Raw genomic sequence first — 19,655 nt, 5'->3', positions numbered from 1 at the left:
CAAGGTGAATTTTCACCTGATGTTTGGCGTCCCCTCGAGGGCGTCTGGAGCATAGGCCTATCGTCAAAACGGGCGAGCGGAGTCCGCTCAGCGGACCCTGATCTCTGTCGTACGTGCATACCTCCTCTCACGTTAGTAAATTGGGGCGGCTTTTTTGTCATTGTGTGGAATCTACTATATTTTAAATGTCGGCGTAACTACCAATTTGGCAGAGCTGACTCACTTAGAAAAACTAATGGTCACCGTCAAGCTGATGTTCTTGTCCTTTAAGTAACTACCACAGCGACCGGAAGCAGGTACGTTTTTAAATGTATCGGCTGCTCTCAAGAATGACAAAAAACGTTTATATATGACAACCTATTGCCAAAGTTTTAAGTGACGATGTAAAAAAAATGCTCAAAATGTTCACAGAAATGGTGTAGTGGTACACTCGTCTGACTTGTGTGCGGGCAATGTGGGGTCGGTTCTCACTCCAGACAGTATGGATGTGGGTGTGAATGGTTGTTCATCTCTGTTTGTGCCTTGAGACTGACTGGCGACCAGTTTGGGGTGTAGTCTGCCTTTCGCCCAAATTCAGCTTGGATAGACTCCAGCACCCCCGGCTACCCTGTTCAGGGCAAGCGGTGTTAAAAATGGATGGGTGGATGTTTACAGATAGTTTATTTTACAGATATTCTAATAGATAATGCAGTAAAGGATGTAAAAACAATGAGTAAAATGTAGCTTTAAGATATATGGACCATATAATGGTCAGGTGCTGAAAACTACTCAAGGTTACAGTATGAGTGATACTCTATGCACAGACGCAAGGGAACACTTATGGACAGACCGCGCAGAATTTGACACACTTCAAATTCAATGAACCACTCTTGAATGTCAGCAATAAAACAAGGATAGGCTTTTAAAAAAGTGGTACATGCTTGAAACAATGCAGTGACAGAAGTATCACGCTCAGTAGCAAAAAAATAAAATAAAATTTACAACCGTTCAATGAAACCCCTCAAACAGTCTTTCTTACAATTCATTGTCTCTACCCATTATGGAATATCAGTTGAGTACTGTAATAAATACAGTGACCAGTGTAAAATCCAAAGGAAGTTGAAGGTTTTTTGTGGCTGAAAGCCAAAGAAAAAGTCAAGGATAAAGCTGGCAACTTGATGCTATAATGCAGGTCGTCCATTTAGTTTGTCATGCATGAGAGTGATGGCGCTGCCCGTAAAGTCCCGTAGCACCTGCACTGTTTCTCGTTGGAGCTGCAGGGACTCCCGCACGAATTCCTGCTGAGTTTCTGCAAGCTGCTGCACCGACTCGGACAGAAGCTCCAAGGAGCGAGATACCGTTTCCAGCAGGATGTTGGTGGCATGCTGCTCCTGGAGGCTGAGCGAGGCATTTTGGAGCATGCTGTCCCTCACATTTGCGCTGGGCTGACCAGTGATCGGAAGTGAGGCTGTCATGGTTGAAGTGCCAGAGGAAGTATGAGGTTGTTCTCGTTTATGGAGGCCATTGTTTCCTTGGTGATCCCCTCTTAGTTTAGATGCCTGACTTGATGGCAGGACGTCTTCTTTAGTGTCATCATCCCAGTCTGCCAAAGAAACAAAAAGCATCTTCAGCCAAGGAAAACCAAACAGAAATTTTGTAATATAAAGCTGTCTTTTCAACTGGAACCCATTCATGGCAACTCACCTTCCGAAGCAGGTATTTCAAACTGCACATCAAAGCCAGTATGCGACGAGTCCCCTGAAACAATAAACATCAGAATGAAATGTGCAATGCATTGTTTTGGAAGGAAGCAAAAATAAGGAAAAAAAACAATCAAAAGTTGTGTAACTATACAGTATATACTGTATACTTTATACGGATGTTAGGTTTGTAAATCTTTACGTTGGGAATTTCCACGGCAGAGCCCAGGCCTCAACCCGAATAATCAGCAGGCTTACCCAAAGAGGGCTAGCTGTGCAGATTGCCAGAAATAACACTGTGCTGACACTACATAATTTTAAAACACATTTTAAGAAAATAAAGATACTTGTACTTTATTTACTTAAAATAAAGTATTTCGTAAAGTAATTACTTTAGGTACTTTAGTACAAGAACGTATGGCTGGAAAAAAAAAAGTTGGCATCATAAAAGAATTGAATGTACATCTTTGCTACCTGATTGTGCAAATCCACTTGAAGAGTAGGACATTGGCGCAGGCCGAGCCAACTCTTCAGCACCATTGGGTGAACTCTGCATTCCGACCATGTCGTCCTCGTCCATTCCTTCAACTTCGTCATCATCACAAAGGGGGCCTAAGTCATTGTTGATGTGGTCTTCCCGATCCATCTCCAAAATCTGGAGCACGACTTTTTCTGTTTGATTAAGGTCTTTAGCTAGACGGGAGTTGACGCCCCGGTTTGGCACCTTGCCCGACCGCATGGCAGCAACTTTCCGTTTGGTGTCACACTTCAGGTCCGACCATTTCTTCACGACCTCAATGACCTCACGCTGACATTCGCCAATCTCATTGACACGGGCTGCAATTTCAGCCCATGTGCGCTTCTTCACATCTGTTGCCACACCGCGGTTGAATTTTCCTTGGGGTTAAAAAAACAAAACAAAAGCAACAACATGAGAGTAGCATATCTGACATCCACTACTTAACCTTTTACAATTCAAAAAGAAAAAAAAAATCGGAATAGCTATGGAGTAGGAATGGGAATAATACTGTGTGGATTGTAGAATTGATTGATTAATAAGGTCTTGTTCAAGTGACACTGTTCTGAACTTCTGCTCTCAAGTGGCACAATGATATTCCTCATGGCCACCAAGTATACAATCTGGGAGACAACATGGCACGTTTGCACAACTTTTAACTTGAGTGCACACCAAGCCACAGTGCGAAATTCGACTGAGCTGGACAATTGTGAGGGAAAAGAGAGAGCGAAAAACTCTAACATACATGCCTTTTTGCTCTGATGATTAATGTGCACTGTTCTGAAAAAACAAACAAACATGGTGCCAGGGGGTACGAGTAAGCTCCAAAGACAACACGAGTCGCCCACAGGTCTGTTCTAAACGTAGGCCATCAATGATGGGACACTGACTTAATAATAAAAACAGAAAACACACATATACTGTGTATATATATATATATATATATATATATTAGAGCTGTATGTTTAGCGCGTTTTTATTTGCATTAATTTAAATGAATTTTAACGGGATACATTTTTTTCTCGCGAGATTAATGCGGCATACGTCACAGCGGATGTTACGTTGCTCTATAAATAAACCAGACACAAAATAACATGCGCGCTGCATAGGTCCACGCACGTTTGTTTTGCCAGCCACGGCAGCGCGAGACACCGAAAACGGATACTTAAAGAGTTTATGAATGGAAAGTTTACTTTTAAAAAGTTGCCAGATTGCTCCACTGACAAGACCAAAGTTACCTGGATGTTTTGCAGTCGTAAACTGACCTATCATCATAGCACGTCGAGTCTCAAATACCACTTAATGGCCAAGCACACAGCTGATGTGAGTACTCCGCCCCTTCGTCTCAGACAGACAGCTATGGATCTTTTCAAAGCGAAGAAAATGGATGACACGACGAAGAACAAACTTGCTGAAGCCATAGCTAAATGTATGGCTACTGCATGCAAGCCTGTCAACATTGTCCACAGCTCGACTCAAACTGAAATCATTCGCATTGCTACAGATTGCCAGCGAGAGTCTCCATTACAAGCTGTTTCAAGATTTTACATAGCGGAGAAGGCTAAGGTATACCAAGCGGGAGAAGACACTGTTTCGGGAGAGAAATAAGAGACTAGGTTGATGAGCCTCTGGTGAATAAAGAGCAGGCAGCCTGTCGAATACGATGTATGCCACTGACACGATTGTTACTTGTTTGGAACTATTTTGTGTGGAAGGTTACAGTGTTCCGTGTCCATATAAATAAAGCGGGTGGAGCTTCCCTGTGTTTGTCTGACAGTGACGGTGCGCAGAGGCGGTGACATGACAACGAAAGTTCAGCGGTGCAGTGGTATCGACCTAGCGAAATTAAAAGGTCTCCAGTGTTGTCATCGAACCAAGTGTTGTCATCCGAAATGATGTCTTCACAAAACCATAGAGAAACTTCCGCGCAAGAAGGACCAACAGAATCAACATAGTCTGACTGCTGTGTTCAAAGTAAACTTGAGAAAAACGAAGGATGCAACCATGGCTTAAATCCACTATAGGCTGAGTACTAGTTTACCTTAGATGTGCACTTTATAATGTTATATTGCTCTGTTTTGATTCCATAAAAAGAGCTGGTAAAGCAGCTGTTGTGTGACAAAATATTTTTTTCACTGTTGTTGATGGACAGTAATATTGTGTGAGAGATTATGTGTGAATAACTGCTCCAAGTGAAAAATGTTCATGTAAAATTGAAACTCGAAATTGTTATTTCAGTAAATATTTGCATTTTGCACATAGAAAACTGATTCATGATTCCATGTTGGTGAGAGCATTAAAATGGGGAAAAATAGGACAAAAAAATATAAAGGGAAATTCAGAAACGATCAAAAATGCGCGAGTAATCACGATTAATTTTTAGTGAATTTGAGTTAATTATGACAGTTGCATTTTTAATTAGATTAAATATTTTAATGGTTTGACAGCTCTAATATTATATATATACAGTATATATTACTGGAGAGAGAGAGAGAGAGAGAGAGAGAGAGAGAGAGAGAGAGAGAGAGAGAGAGAGAGAGGCAACACAGTGGGCGACTGGTTAGCACATTCGTCTCAGTCAAGAGTGCAGGTTTGATTCTGGCTCCAGCCTTCCTGTGTGGAGTTTACATGTTCTTCCCTGTGCCTGCGTGAGTTTTCTCCGGGTACTCCGGTTTCCTCCCAAATTCCAAAAAAAATGTGTGGCAGGTTAATGGAACACTCTAAATTGTCCCTACGTCTGAGTGTGAGCGCGGATGGTCGCTCATCTCTGTGTGCCCTGCGATTGGCTGGCACAAAGAGGAGCTGGGATAGGCTCCAGCGCGCCCCGCGATTCTTGTGAGGACAAGCGGATCAGAAAATGGATGGATGGAGACACATTTTTTAAAGTACTAAATAAATATTTTGTATTTTGTTTCTAAAAATAAAATAGGTTGTGTTAAATTGACATAGTGCTCTTTTTTTTCATTCAATTATTTTAGAGCTGTAATTTTTTACAAAGTGATATTTGTAATCACGGTTATCATAATGTCAGAGGCTAATATGGGCTCATATGTAATATGGGTAATACATGGAAGTGGGCACTTGGACCTGCAGTGTCCAGCCTTATTGTAAAGTAACATGTCAGTAGCAAATAAAAGAACAGTGCACTACTTGGCTGCAACCAGTAGATGCTGTTGATTAGTCTCAGCTACCGGTAGTTTTAAGTTCAGAGAACGAAATGACAGCCATATCCCATACCGTTAATGTATAATTGCTAGAAAATTTGCATATGAAAAAACACACTTTCCTTTGTAATTAAACATTCACATAATATAAATTTGTGTTAAAATAAATAATTACAAAGCTAATAGTTACTTTCCCTATCGTCCTCAAATGCCTCTCTCCACTTGAAAGACTATATGTGTTTGCCTTAGCTTTATTACGTTTTTGTTAAGTCATATACTATGTGGTCAAAGGAACGTTGGTTCACAGTATTAAACCAACCACATTAGGAAGAGCATTGATAGACATACCCACAACGACTGAGCGATGTTTCCTCACTTCATCTAAAAGTATGTGGACCTCACTGAAAGTGAAACGGGCTTTCCTTTTTTTGAAGCGTATAACACTGTCTTGATTGAAGAGTAACGTTGAAGACATCCTCCACAAAACAGCGTCAGTGGTTCTTCAGCTGCTTTGTGTACCGCCACTCAGCTCCAATTTCCAGATGAGTCTGTCAAAGGTTGATAATTACATTGAGATTGTTATTTTATAACTAAAAGCACAATAACTAAATCATGGGGTTAAAGTTACACGCATTTTGACTCAATTGAGAATAAACACACACGCGTTCCAGACTAGCACCCTGGACTACTTTGACATAAGACTTATCTTACTGACAATTAACGTAATGTTTAAATGACATACAGTATTTTGTGCTTTTTAACCTTACCCATGGAGAACCGACGAACAATACATACGCTTTATCACACTTGCGACAGCATAACTTAAAACGGATACATTAATTATATTCGCACGACCTCACGTATTAATAACCTTTACAGACGCCGATTTAAAATAACCATATGCATTTATCAGACAAAATACATTTCAAGAGCGCTTGTTTAGACATAAGATGTGGTAACGCCGACATTTGGTAACGTCAGCTCGGCTAATTTTCTAAGGCAGCGATGGCTAAAGCTAACTTTGACTCAGGTTCGCAGCTAATGATGCACTGTTCAATTTATCCTCACATCTTGGACTACATCAATTGCAAATGTACACACGTGGTTTTTTTTTACACAGCACTGACATAATTGTTCTACACTAATGGTATCGCCACATACGTTGTTTGATAGTATTAGCTTTGTGGCAGCACTGATACTCATCAAGCTCAGCTATGCTTTCTTTACAGCAACACAGCAAAAGCTAATGCTAGTGCTGAGCTAATAAAGCGAAGTATTCACACATGCTGACCATTGGACGGCAGGCCAACTTCAAGACTGCAACCACAAAATGAGGAAAACTCACCCGAATTTGCAAAAACTGATAATTGCTCTTGAAGTATTTCTATAAACGTCCTAATCAAGCAGCTAGCTAGTATAAAGCTAGCGAGAAGACTCATCCAGACGAGGTCCGGTGAGTAGTTCAGGTGAGATAGCCTGCGTGACTGAAAGAGCGATCCTGCTTTCCCGCAAAAATATATATAACTTATATTACACGAATTCAATCGCACCCGTTATTCAATAAATAGACGAATATATTTGATTCGCTATGAATTCCCTCTTTTGTTGAAAAATTCCACTGAAAAATGTGCTCTTATTTTGAAAGAAAATCATTTCCGCGAGAGAGGGATAGAGAGAGAGACTGTATTCATGGGGAATACACAGATTTAAGGCGATTGAACTTTGCATTTGATACATTTGTGTCGTATCTTTTGCAAGTGTGTGTGTGTGTGTATGCGCGCGCAGGGGAATGTGAATTTAGTTTTAAGGGTTATAAAACAAAAGATTCAATATTAAATAATACTGGATGCATTCATCTCCTTTTCTGTTAGTTGAAGTTATAATTGTGAATACTGCTGCAATGACAATGTCATTTCCCCTAACGATTAGGGGTGTATTACCCCCGACACCCCTCCAAATAAATCTAAACATCGTTTTTTATTTAAAAAAAAAAAAGATGAGTGCACCAACTTTAAATATTTTGAGATATGTCAAATCGTTCTTCGTTGGAGAAATATCTTTGAAGGAAATGCCAAATTTGCAGTAACCAACAAATTCATTTATATTGAAAATAACGAGAAACTCATCGCATAATATAACCTCTGGAACTCAGCTGTACCACATTGAATTGAATGGTAATGCCAGAGAATGTTCCTGAATCGTTCCACCTTAAACTGTCCTTGAATCGTATCGTACCCGATGTATTGAGCTACATATCAAGTCATCTTTTATTGGAGACATACATTCCCTTATCTCTCTTGAGAGTGAGCATCTCATAATATTGTTTGGCTGTCAGTTTTAATCTACCTGTGTGGTGATGAAAAGGCATGTCTCAATCACTTAAGTGTTGGTCATTCATGAAGTCGGTCAACAGCCGGTGTTCTTAGATTCGAATCTCAAAACATTCAGTACAGCTCCTTTATTTCTACTACAGCACACGTGGCTATTGCAACGAGCAGTTAAAGTGGTTCAAACGACAATGACAAAAACTTTGAAAAAGGCACGTCCAATATTGGCTGCATGCGTTGGTAGCATACACATTTTCTACATTGGCTTTATACATTCACACACACTATGCTGTTTCAGGCATATCCATAGAATGCGAAATTGTAACAATGTAAACATAAAAAAAGACTAATGTGGGCACGTGACACTTAATACTTGATGTAAAATTACATACCGGTAATAGCTGTCAGCCTGTCCAAACAAAACATTGTCTCTGTATGTTAAAGCATGCTATAAGGAGAAGACAAGAGATATTACACTTAAGATTTTCATTGTGTGACATATAATTCATATTTGATGACGTAGCGTTTTATTGAAGCCAGCATTTGCAGGCTAGACTGTAAGCACTTTATTTAATTGGATGCAAAACTACATAAAAAAGACACCTTTGTGGCAATTTAACTCCTGTTGTTTGGCTAAGAGGCTGATCTTCTAAGGTTGATGATGACTTTCACAAATTTAACGCGAAATGTTTTTTGCCAACTGAAATGTATTTGATTCAGCCCAATTGTTTCACATTTTCTGCGGTCTATGATTTGGACTCACCTCTTCACATTTTCATTTGGACTTAAGTGCAGCTCAAAAGCAAATGTCAAGCAGCAAACCTAATGACCTAAGCTCGGCGTGCAATCAATCACGCTGGCTAACTGCTTTCTCTTCAGCGGTGTGAACATCATCAGTGAATCTTTGTGCTTCCGTGGATGGATAATGGCATCATTTCTGCCTTACAAGTAACATGGCACAGTCAACGATTCTATAACTGCCTTGTGATCAGGCATTGCTTTGAAAATAACATTTGCAGACAGTGAGGTGGATGAATAAAATAGGAAGTTGTTGGAAGGTGGAAAAAAAAAATATATAGAACATCTCTAACAAAGTGGCTCCAAGTAGGAATATCCTTTTGGGCTCAAGAATACATGGTCAATTGAAGCCACTGAAAAGACACAAGCACAAGGAAGATAACACAGTGACAGTTAAAAATCAAATGAGTTTGGGCTGCATCTATCGATGTCAAAGAAAAGTCTGATGTGATTACCTCCTGAACATTGACTTTGATCGTCCCACTGTTATCCTTATCCAGCGTTTTAAAGGCACCTGAAAAAAAGAGCGGTCTCGTCAATAGTGTTTGAGCGCCTCAACATCGACACGTAAACCCAGAGTGGAGTAGGCTCATTTGAAACTTACGGCACATAGCATCCAGCCTGACGAGACAGCCAATGTAGTTGTCGAAATCCATGTTGCCACTTTCGTCGCTATACCTGCGAATGATCATCTGGAAAAGCTGCTCACTCAGAGGAAAGCCTGCGGATGACCATTTCAACAGCCCATATGAAATTCAACTTTTCAGACTATGAGGCCAAAAACTGTCAAATATGGGTCATTGTAAATACTGCTGAAAGTCGGGTTTTGTCACAGACAAGACAAAGACGGAAAAGTAGATTTTCAAAAATCTGCATTGTTTGAAGATGCAATGAGTAAAGATGCATAAAGGACATTTTCATCGATACTTAAATAACAAAATGCCAGGCCAAAAAAATAATAAATAATAAAAACCTCACCTGCAGCTCTGAAGGCATTGGGCAATTCAGAAGCCCCGATAACACCAGAGCCATCTGAATCGTAGGACTTGTACACTCCCTAAACAAGAAGGTACATTTTTCAAATATGCATTCAAATTTAGAAGGACAAGGAATTTCACAGTATTTACATGTGGAATCTTGTCAATTTTCTGGTTCAATCTTAAACCAGAAAAGGACTGTGGTCATAATGTGCTGGAAAAAATGTGAACATTTGGAAACAACAGAAACCCAAGGCTCTTTGGGAAGTGCATCCAGTTTCCAAATTGTTTCAGAATGTTATCCAACACCCCCACCCCACAAAAAAAACTAAACAAAGCAAAACAAATCCACCTGATACCAATTATTTTAGGGCTTGAAATAAAAATAGATTACAATTCTGTTGTGCTCATTTTCTCTGATTGCATACAAAACGCCCACTTCCTGTGAAAGAAACTTCAATCCGAGCAATTAAATGCTGCAGTGGGACTTTGCAGAGGTCTTCTGGGCAATTGTATCTCAAGTGGCAGCGAATGATTTCACCCCAGCGGAGGCATTGAGAAGCTTCTCATTGGCATGCTCCAACTGGCCAAGGAGCAGAAAGATTCAACTCTTTACAAATAGAAGTCGCGGGAGTCTTTTGGAATTGCCCTGCTGTGATGTTTACTTGTGTGCGGTACCAAAAACAGCCATTAAAATCCTAGTACTGTATCAGTATTTTTAAAGAAGCATTGTGTCAAAATGAGGCAAAACCCTCCGCCCTTTTTTCCCCCACCCTTTAGGCACAGTTGCGAGCAAGTACTCAGCCATGTAATTCTCATTTCCTTAGGCTATATTGTGCTAGCTCTTCTTCAAAGTCATCTGGTTGGAGCAACAAAGCAGAAGGGTACATGTACCAAAATCTGGGACAATTTTAAACATTGCCCCCCAACCCCTCCCCTTCACCAACGTAACCCTTTCAGGGACAGCGGTTACTACTGTACAGTGGACATCTTATCACATTATCAGGTTACAGGGTGCATGAAAGAATTAATCTGATTTTAACAAGAATTTGATCTTACAAAAGAGTATGGTTGAACCTGTTGTCAGTTTTTGGAATGAGGCTCTGAAGTTGGGCGAATTTGTGTTTCCTTCCAATTTCTAGCCTAGAAACGATATTTTGGAGAATGTTTAAGTCGACACCAGAGATAGGGGCAGAGGTCAGCTCAGCCACTCTTCAAATCTACTCTTAGGAACAGATATACACAGTCGAAACTTTGAAGGCTACAGGTGAGACAGTTTACCGGATATTGCTATTTAAAAATGGCCTTTCCGAGTAAGATGCCAAAAACCCTGGAAACTATCATTCATTCAATGATTTTTCATGAGAAAACTATGGACGGGAGAGACCTAATATTTCAAAATTTTGCTATCAACAAGTACTACATTTTTTCTGTGATGGTCGAGTGAGAAGATTTTCAGAAATTTGATGAAATGACACAGGATGGCCCCGAAGGCTTTTTTTTTTTTTAAGCACACTGTTTAAATTACCGGTAGTTTAAAAAATGAATTGAATTTGACTTGTGGGATTAATAATGTATATATTCATGACAACATTTTACCTTGCAGTAATTCAAAAAGTTACATTATTATTGAATGTAATGGAATGTGACTTGACAACATTGCAATTGCAAAAATATTTGGACTGTGTTGTCATTGTTGCACAGTACTAACAACAGTCTTTTTTCTCTGACTCACTGCTGACCACAGGAATGCAACAGCATAGAAAGGAAACACCCATGTAGAACAAATGCGTCAATTCGGCCATACTTGCCTGCCATTTCTTTATGTTATTCCAGAGGTATTTGAATTCATGGAAGCCAAGTTTTCCAGTGCTGTCACTCTGGAGCTTTATTAAGGTCCATGGGCAAGCACGGGCAAATATGTGCTCTGTCATGTTTGCCTATGGTGTATTTCAGTCCACCTTACTCAGCATACACACCCAGTGAACATCGTATTAGTTTTATTTTGGACAGCTGCTATGAAAGGCTGACTGCATGGGCACTTGGCACTTGCGCACCTTCGGATATTTTTAAAACGACACAAAAGTTGAGTCGACAATGGGCAGCTAGGATACAACATTTGAATTGCTCATGTTCTTGTTTGCTACGGTGGGCGACTGGTTAGCATGTCTGCCTCACAGAGCACACAGAGGTTATGGGTTTGATTCTGGGGCCTGACTTTGCTGTGTGAAGTTTGCATGTTCTCGTGGGTGTTCTCCGGGTATTCTTAGGTTTCCTCCCAAGTTCCAAAAACATCCATGGTAGGTAGCTTAATGGAACACCCTAAATTGTTCCAAGGTATGATGATTGTGACTGTGAATGGTTGTCTGTGTGTGCCCCACGATTGCTGGGAACTAGTTCAGGATCTACCCCGCCTACTTACTGCCACAAGTCCCCCCCGCCTCCACAAACATACACACACAATTGCAGGGCACACAGAGACAAACAAACATTCCCGCTCACAATCACAGCTCGGGACAATTTGGACTACCCAATTAACCTGCCATGCATGTTTTGGGAATGTGGGAGGAAACCGTAGTCCCCGGAGAAAACCCACGCAGGCACAGGAAGAACATGCAAACTCCACACAGGAAGGCCGGAGCCAGAATTGAACCCTGCACCGTGAGGCTGACATGCTAACCAGTCAACCACTGTGCCGCCATATATATCGCTTCGTACACGTTTGTAGGGCAGCGGCCCAGTGCCCAGTCTTTTTTAGCACCACGGACCATAAAGACATAACTTTGGCAGACCCTTGGTGTGCGGCTGAGCGACGTGGAGATAACCATGGCTATCGTACAACACAATTACACAAGAACTAAACTGAGGCTCAGAGGGGATCGAGCCTTTTCTGTTGCTGGTCCCTGTCTCTGGAATAACCTCCCACTGAACATTCGGCAAGCCTCCTCGCTGCCCATCTTCGAAACCCTCCTCAAAACTCATTCGTATTCTTTGGCATTCGACTCAGCATGACTTAGATTTGTTCTTGGTTTTACTGTTTGGTGCTTTCTACCGCCTTTATTACCGATTTGTCTTACTGTTTATTGTGCATGTTAAATTGCTCCATGTACAGCACTTTGTATGCAGCGATGGCCGTTTGAAAGTGCTCTATAAATACTGTTGACTTGACTTGACAATTGTCTTCTGTCAAAGTCTATAGCTGTTCGCGCCAAAGTTAGCCTCGTCAAGACAGCCGTCCCAGTTGTTCTGCTTTACGTAACCAAATCATTGCATTCAGAAATCGAAGACAATAGAAATCAATGGTGATAGACCAATTTCATTCAGCACATTCTTCTGTGTTCAGTGATAAGTACAAGACCGTTAATGGCTGTCTGACTTCTAATTGTCCCCGTTTCGAATTACACACTTAAGTCAAACATTTCTCTTTGTGCCACATTGTGCCAACACATAAAACAAAGCCCTCTAAAGATAGAAACGGTAAAAAGGATACATCCATGACTGCCACCATGCTTCTGCAAGACTCAATTGTGAAACCGTCCGTCTTCAGATCCCCATCTGAAACATAGACGAAAGAAGTTTGTTTTCCTTCTGCAACATAATATACAATGCTTTCATATACATGCACAAATTTCGATAACCTCCATCAGGATTTTTAAGATTCTTTCGCAGAAGAGAAAGCAACTTTTGAATTTGTGTTAATGCGTGTAAAATATGTGCGAATACTGTACAGCAAAATAACTTACGTTTTCCAATGATTTTGTTGAGGATGTTCATGAGTTCAGCGGGACTCACTTCCATGTCCTGTGAAAATTCAAGATTAACTGTTTAAAAGTGCCGCCATTCAATCGAATGTTTAATGTAAAATGTTTTAAAAACAAACAAAAACGAAGGAATTTGGGACTAACAAATTAAACCGATGTTTTCATATAACAGCTCTCTGCATGTCATGAAAAAGCAGTTCAGAGTCAACACTTTTTTGGAGAACCTTTTTATTTCTGGATGTTGCTAAACGCATGATAAACCATTGCACAATATATTCTAATATGTTCATTGCATGGAATGATGAACAAGCCTAAATATAATTTATCTAAATACTGCTCCAAATAAAATACAACGTAAATGATGCACCTCTAAATAATATTATTAAAAAATATAAATGACAACATTTGTGGCTTTTCTGTACTGACTGGGGCTTTGGACCTGGAAATCACAGTTGGTGTCGCATTGCAGACATTTGTAAAACAGCAACTAGTTATTGGACAGAGTCTCCTTTCTGACTACTGCTTGCCTGCTTGTGCTCTCATGCGGTGTGCAACACAAATGTACTGCTGAAGGATTATACCGCTGAAGGATTATACCGAGTATAATAAATTACATTAAAGTGAAAATATCTTATATCTAAGTCCTGCACCGCTACGAATCCAGCTGATATACATTTCTAGTGAGGTTGAAAAAAGGACACAGTGGTTCCTCCATTAGTTTCTCCTATAGCCTCCTTGATCCTATATGGGGAAGTACGATCAAAAGTTAAAAAGTACTAGTTGTAATCTCGGATACTGGATGGATGGAGGTTCTAAAATGTGTTTTGTGAAATCACAAAGGGGTCGGAATACGTCGAGCAGCTCAGTTTGAAATTGAAAGCATTATGAAATTCACGGCACTTTTCCAAGAGCCTGGTTCCACACCGAGATAGCCTTTCTTGGACTCGAGTGGTCATTCTTCCATTAGACTTTTTGGGGGGCCGAGCGTTTACAATGCAACCACTTTTCAGAAATATCTCGGAGGTGGCTCCAAAACGCCAGCAGGCTTGGGCCAAGTGGGGCCATGACACGTCACTGTTCTCTGATTGGCCAACAGCAAATCAGTAAGCAACTCTACTGCACATGGCCATTTCCTGGTTTTACGTGAGACAAGGAAGAAAAGTAATAAATACACAGTGTGTGTGTGTGTGTGTGTGTATATATATCTATATATATATAGAGGTAATATTGTGTTTTACAACACCACTAAACAATATTAACAATTTTAGATTGGATGAAATTTTGATGCTTGGGCTAAACATTTTCATGATCGTACGCACCGCTCGCCAGGTGTCAATTCACTTGAATGAGACGTCTCCAGTTGTGGCTACGGCCTCGGAGATGGAGGCTTTGAGCGGATGCCAAGCCCGCTGACTCAGAGAGGCGGCCAAATGAATGAGACTAACCTCTCCATTTCGAATGGACGAGGGCTGGCGGTGAGGTTTGCCTGTCGCTCGCAAATTCACGAGAGCACTATTTCAACCATGGTACATATGAAATTGTAAATATGGTTCAATGTCTTTATAATACACTGAATATGTTGTAAAGTATACACTGTATTTTTGACTTGACGGTGGCCTGGCCGAGAGCAGTCTGTGTCTTGCAGGCTTAAACTCGCAAACAGATTTTGTCAATATGTGGAAAGGTGAATGGATGAAAGGTTCCGTGCATTTGAGGGGCTGTACTTTGCGACGTGGCCCCATCGTGCAATTTATAATTTGAATTGTCGCAAAAACAGCTGACGAGACTCAGCACTGAGGAAATATTCTCATACTCTCATATCAATTGTCTGAAAGCGTCTTCTTCTTCACTCACCAATACAGCAGACCCCTGCATACTTGCGGCTCGGCCCCTGCGGATTCACTTATGTGCAGATTTAATAAAATATTTACAGTATATACCGGTATATATTTTTTGTGTTTGTTTTCAGGGGGAGCCATTGTGCAATATTCGTGGAAAATGGCTTTTAGTTTTATCTAAAGAATATTTCGGGGTTAAAAAAAATGTAATGATTTTGCAGCACTTCCAAAAATATTTTTATTTATAGAATGCAATGCATATCATGGGCGGCAATTACACGTGCATTTCGGCTATTCACGGGCTGTCCCGATCCCTCTCCTCCGCAAATAGCGGTGGTCCACTGAAATTCCCCTCAACAACTGAAATTCAATCTCTGGTGGGAGTAATGACAGGACCAAGAAAAGAGGAACTTGTAAATAATGAAATTAGAACCACCAACTTGGTGAGAAGATAGAATGTGATTAACGATTTACATTCAATAGAGACAATAAAAACAGTCAGACGGATGAATTGGGTGGAACACTCACATCTCCGGCGAGCTGCTGGAAGACTCTGCGGAACTGTTTCTCTTCATCACTCTCATGCTGCTCTGCATATGCAAGAGGTCTGCGAGGTGCAGGCTTTGAGAAGGTTACAAACGTTGTCATTAGTCTTGAGTTAATAATGCAGCGATGCACGCATTGAGTGAAGTAGGAAATGCCTGTCACTCACAGGTTCGGAGGGAATGAACTGGGCTGGGTCGATGTTCCTGCAAAAGCACGGTTAAAATGAGAAGTTGAAAAGACAAGACAAACTGCATGTTTTGGTATTGGAGGATTTTTTTTGTGTGTAAGATCTCACCCGATAACATTGATAAGGCCACCAATGAACTTTCTGGCAAACGACATCTTTAGTCAGCTGTGAAGATCAAATGTAACAGATTAATAAAAAATACAAACACCACACATCTTGAGTCAGTTGTGAAGATCAAATGTCACAGATTAATAAAAAATGCAAGCACCACAAATATTACACGTTCTGGATGCAACAGTAAGTTTGGTGGTGTGATTGTGACCACTTTGGCGTGTCCAAAGATGTTTGGTCATTTGTAACCAATTACGATGTACAATAACAAAGACTCTGATGGTGTGCTATAAAGTGGCAGCTGGTCAATCGAGGTTGCTGCTGGGGCCAAGGCAACACTGATGGTGGTCACCACAATACTTTCCTTCAATACAAAAAAAATTTAACAAAAATATTTCCAAGAAAAAAAAACTTTCAACATACTGTATATTCATTTTTTTGATGAGCAGAATAAGTGGTGTAATAGTTAACAATTAGTTGTTTTGTTTGTCTCTGTTGACTAATTTCATGAAACATTTCCATCTGGGGTGCACAATTTTTCTTTTACCTACTAAACCCTTTGAAATTTTGACATTGGACCGCATGAATGAGCGCCATGATAGTCACTCAATACAGATGTGTAGATATCACTATTTATTGCTCTTGTTTCAGGTAACTAAAAAATATTGTCGAGAAAATTTAGTAATGTCTTTTTCTATAACTGTTTAGGGTGAAACAAACCATTATTTAAAAGCTGTTGCGAATTTGAAAAATGTTTACTACGGTAGCTTTGAGTGTTTATGTTCAACGGTTATGTAATAATTTAGTTCGAAAGTGAATTTTTTGTTTGGCTTGATGTTTCCAAGCATTACTTGTCAATGTGTACAATAAGAGGGACAGTAATTTGCCCAATTTAATTTAACTTACTAACAATTTTTTTCCAGATAAATTCATGGTTTGTCAGGGTTAAATACCCGTTTGAATGTTTCATTAAGTTTGGTTTTTAAGCCTGTCCTTTTCCTGTCAGTCATTTTGGAAATGACATGAATACTGTTGGATATCTGTCAGAAGCAGAGCTGTGACTGAATTTCTTGCTTTCTTCCATAGATGCTCTTTTGGACTAAAGATCAAAGTAATGAACCCATGTCTCATTCCCAGTCACAATATGCTTGTGCGCATCTGTGCGTTGTTTGGGAACCTATCTGGCACAAACTTTTGCAAAGCCCATTGCTGTTTTATGAGTTTTGAAGCACTTCCTGGTCTTATTCTGAGATATTCAGCAATGTCATTGTTGGTGATTTACGATCTTCTCTGATCAGTGCCTCAACCCAGGATTAACCAATGTTGATGGTCTACTGCTCCTTGGCTTGCACATTATGCAACCTTTTAAAAATATACAGTAGTGGTTCCCCTGCCAAAGCAAGAAATTCAATCAGCATTCTGCATCTGACATTCAATGGCGTCATTACCAAAGTGCCAGGAAGAGGACAGGCTTGAGCAAATCTTTTGTTTTAAATAAATCCTCAAGTATTTAGAGTAAAAACGAATATATATACAGTATATATATATATGGAATGTATGTATTCATGCATGCATCCATGTAAGCATGCGACTTCTGGTTTTACTTTTAGTTTTGAGTGACACGCCCACCACCCTAATAAATGTTTCCTGGTTGGTAAAACGCTGCCGTTTCGCCGCACCCCGAAAGCTAAATGGCCACGTTTATTTGTTGTTCTTATTATTTTGCTGTTCTTCGTTTATGGTCTCCAATAAGCCTTCAAGCCTTAACAGTGAGCCAATTTGTACATAACCCGCACAATGAGGAAGAAGTAAACTGTCATCTATAGATTAGGATCATTTCTTCCCTGACGCTTAAAAACTAACACTGCAACGTGTTGTTGTTCCACTGTTTGTTGGATGAAATAAATTGCAAGAAGAAAAAAACACGTCATGTTCGTTACTGAAATGTTTTCCAACTACTCCCTTTCAGCAATGCTGATTGAAGCCTCGAGCCTCCAACAGCGACATTTTCCTGAGCTAGCTAATCCTGTACAGTATCGGCTAACAAGAAGCTAGCCAGCTAACTATGAGGGACGCAACCTTGCCTGTCGAATTGGACAGACATTTTAATTTAGCTAATAGTTATCTATCCTTACGTGCGTTGGCAATTATATAATATGCGCAAGGACTTACCGTAGTGGGCAGCGTTACACAAGTTGTTAGCAAGAGGGTCAGCCGGGGTTTGGCAAGTTTCGAAGCAGCTGGCACTTGGGATCTCTCACCACAAACACACCCTGACAACCGCTAGTGGAGAGGAGGAAGCACGACGACAGTATGTACTACAATATAAGTTGGAGCCGTCCTGCAGCCAGAACCGCACCTCTCGTTTGCATGCTTACTGCGTTACATGACTGCCATCTATTGGAATTAGATCAAACCGCAAGCGCGACCCAATAAATCAATAGTATCCAGCTGCAGACCAATAAATGCCCTAAAATTGTACTGACACAGGGTAAACATGAATATTCTTGCCCCTAGGGCCCCTTTTACATTTTACCCTGAAATAGCCCGGTTCCACCTTGTGTTCGTGTTTCCATGAAATCTTTTTGAGGTCGTGCTGATAGAATGGAACTGTTACTCAGAACCTCTTCCAAGTAGGCACGAGCTGATGTTGGATTCTGACAGTATGATAACCATGAGAAAAAATATCGCAATGCCCCAGTATCACAGTTTTATCATTACAGCTCGAAAGCCCATATCCTGCTCATAGACGAACGTTTGCAAGTCTTTGCGAAGATTGCAAATGTCGAGTTCTAATCAGGGTTCGTTCAAGGGCGCAAATATTTGCGAGATATTTGCCAACGGTTTTTGATTGTTTTTCTTGTCACAAAATATTTTCTTATGTTCAAAATGTCCCTGTGAACCTTCACAAACTCTCGCGAAATTTTGTTAAAACGTTTTCCCCCCATTCAACACAATCTTAATTTATTTTTAAACAAAATATAGAATATTTGGTACATTAACAAACGTACGCCATGTTAAAATTAAATAAGTCAAGTCAAATTAATTTATATCACCCTTAATGACATAAAAGTCTCAAATGGGTTCACATGACAAATATTAACGGCATTTGAAGGGAGGAGGTGGGTTTTTATGAAAATCTCTCCGGAGAATTGAGGAAAATTTGCCTAAAATTAATCCGGATATGAGTTGACAACATTGAACGAAGACGCGTTTGAGTTTGTTGTTTTGCCTTCACAAGCGTAGCCATGTTCTGTCCTGGGTTGCTCCCTTGACACTCTGGAGGAGGTGGGCAACAGGAGGATGCTAGCTAAGCGAAAAGCTATGATGGACAGTCCCTCCACACCCCCTCCAGCCCGCCCTGACAGCACTAGGTAGCTCCTTCAACCAGAGACGGTTACGCCCGCGCTGCAAGGAGAGACACCGCCGCTCGTTTCTACCGACTGCTGTCAGGCTGCTGAATAAAAAAATAAAATGATGTGAAAAACAATTGTAATTAGCACAGCCACCTTATCTATATCTATATTTACATTGCACTTAATTGAACGGTGTACATTTATTTGGTGAATGCAAACACTTTGCTTTTCTTCTTTCTACCCACAATCTTGCTGCTGTAGACTGTAAATGTCCCCAGTGTCGGACAAATAAAGGATATCTTAATCTTAATCTTAATTCCCTGATTTTAACCCCAAGGAGGATGACCACCCAGCAATGGATGCCAAGTTGGTGACAATTTACACATAATATGAT

At 40.4% G+C, this 19,655-nt stretch overlaps 2 protein-coding genes across 2 annotated transcripts; both read right to left on the bottom strand.

Moving 5' to 3' along the window:
- Nucleotides 1-641: 641 nt before the first annotated feature.
- Nucleotides 642-6,979, bottom strand: LOC147193479 (uncharacterized). Its single transcript, XM_086131765.1, has 5 exons — nucleotides 6,706-6,979; nucleotides 5,709-5,908; nucleotides 2,154-2,576; nucleotides 1,684-1,737; nucleotides 642-1,582 (listed from the first exon to the last, which is right to left on the bottom strand). The coding sequence occupies exons 2-5, from the start codon at nucleotides 5,833-5,835 to the stop codon at nucleotides 1,161-1,163; spliced, it is 1,026 nt and encodes a 341-aa protein (XP_085987891.1). The 5' UTR covers nucleotides 5,836-5,908; nucleotides 6,706-6,979; the 3' UTR covers nucleotides 642-1,160.
- Nucleotides 6,980-7,803: 824 nt separating this feature from the next.
- capns1a (calpain, small subunit 1 a) lies at nucleotides 7,804-18,275 on the bottom strand. The gene is made up of 11 exons (XM_086131141.1): nucleotides 18,078-18,275; nucleotides 15,903-15,959; nucleotides 15,774-15,810; nucleotides 15,590-15,682; nucleotides 13,206-13,263; nucleotides 12,953-13,017; nucleotides 11,270-11,342; nucleotides 9,464-9,538; nucleotides 9,090-9,206; nucleotides 8,941-8,999; nucleotides 7,804-8,838 (listed from the first exon to the last, which is right to left on the bottom strand). Exons 2-11 carry the CDS (start codon nucleotides 15,947-15,949, stop codon nucleotides 8,812-8,814), a joined length of 651 nt encoding a protein of 216 aa, XP_085987267.1. The 5' UTR covers nucleotides 15,950-15,959; nucleotides 18,078-18,275; the 3' UTR covers nucleotides 7,804-8,811.
- Nucleotides 18,276-19,655: the final 1,380 nt, after the last annotated feature.

Source organism: Hippocampus guttulatus, chromosome 15, assembly GCF_054856545.1.
Source record: "Hippocampus guttulatus isolate MCC_2025c chromosome 15, RoL_Hgut_1.0, whole genome shotgun sequence".
In the NCBI taxonomy this organism is placed as follows: domain Eukaryota; kingdom Metazoa; phylum Chordata; class Actinopteri; order Syngnathiformes; family Syngnathidae; genus Hippocampus; species Hippocampus guttulatus.
This window is presented reverse-complemented; position numbering and strand designations above follow the sequence as displayed.

Bases quoted from the DNA above. Each gene is read 5' to 3' on its own strand.
- LOC147193479 (XM_086131765.1), bottom strand. From the start codon at position 5,835: ATGTCTTCAACGTTACTCTTCAATCAAGACAGTGTTATACGCTTCAAA. The intron at 1,738-2,153 runs GTAGCAAAGATG...TTATTGTTTCAG, and splicing joins AAGTGGATTTGCACAATCAG to GGGACTCGTCGCATACTGGC. The intron at 1,583-1,683 runs GTGAGTTGCCAT...TTTCTTTGGCAG, and splicing joins TGAAATACCTGCTTCGGAAG to ACTGGGATGATGACACTAAA.
- capns1a (XM_086131141.1), bottom strand. From the start codon at position 15,949: ATGTCGTTTGCCAGAAAGTTCATTGGTGGCCTTATCAATGTTATCGG. The intron at 15,683-15,773 runs GTGAGTGACAGG...ACCTTCTCAAAG, and splicing joins AGTTCATTCCCTCCGAACCT to CCTGCACCTCGCAGACCTCT. The intron at 9,539-11,269 runs GTATGGCCGAAT...TTGTTTAGGGAG, and splicing joins CATAAAGAAATGGCAGGCAA to TGTACAAGTCCTACGATTCA.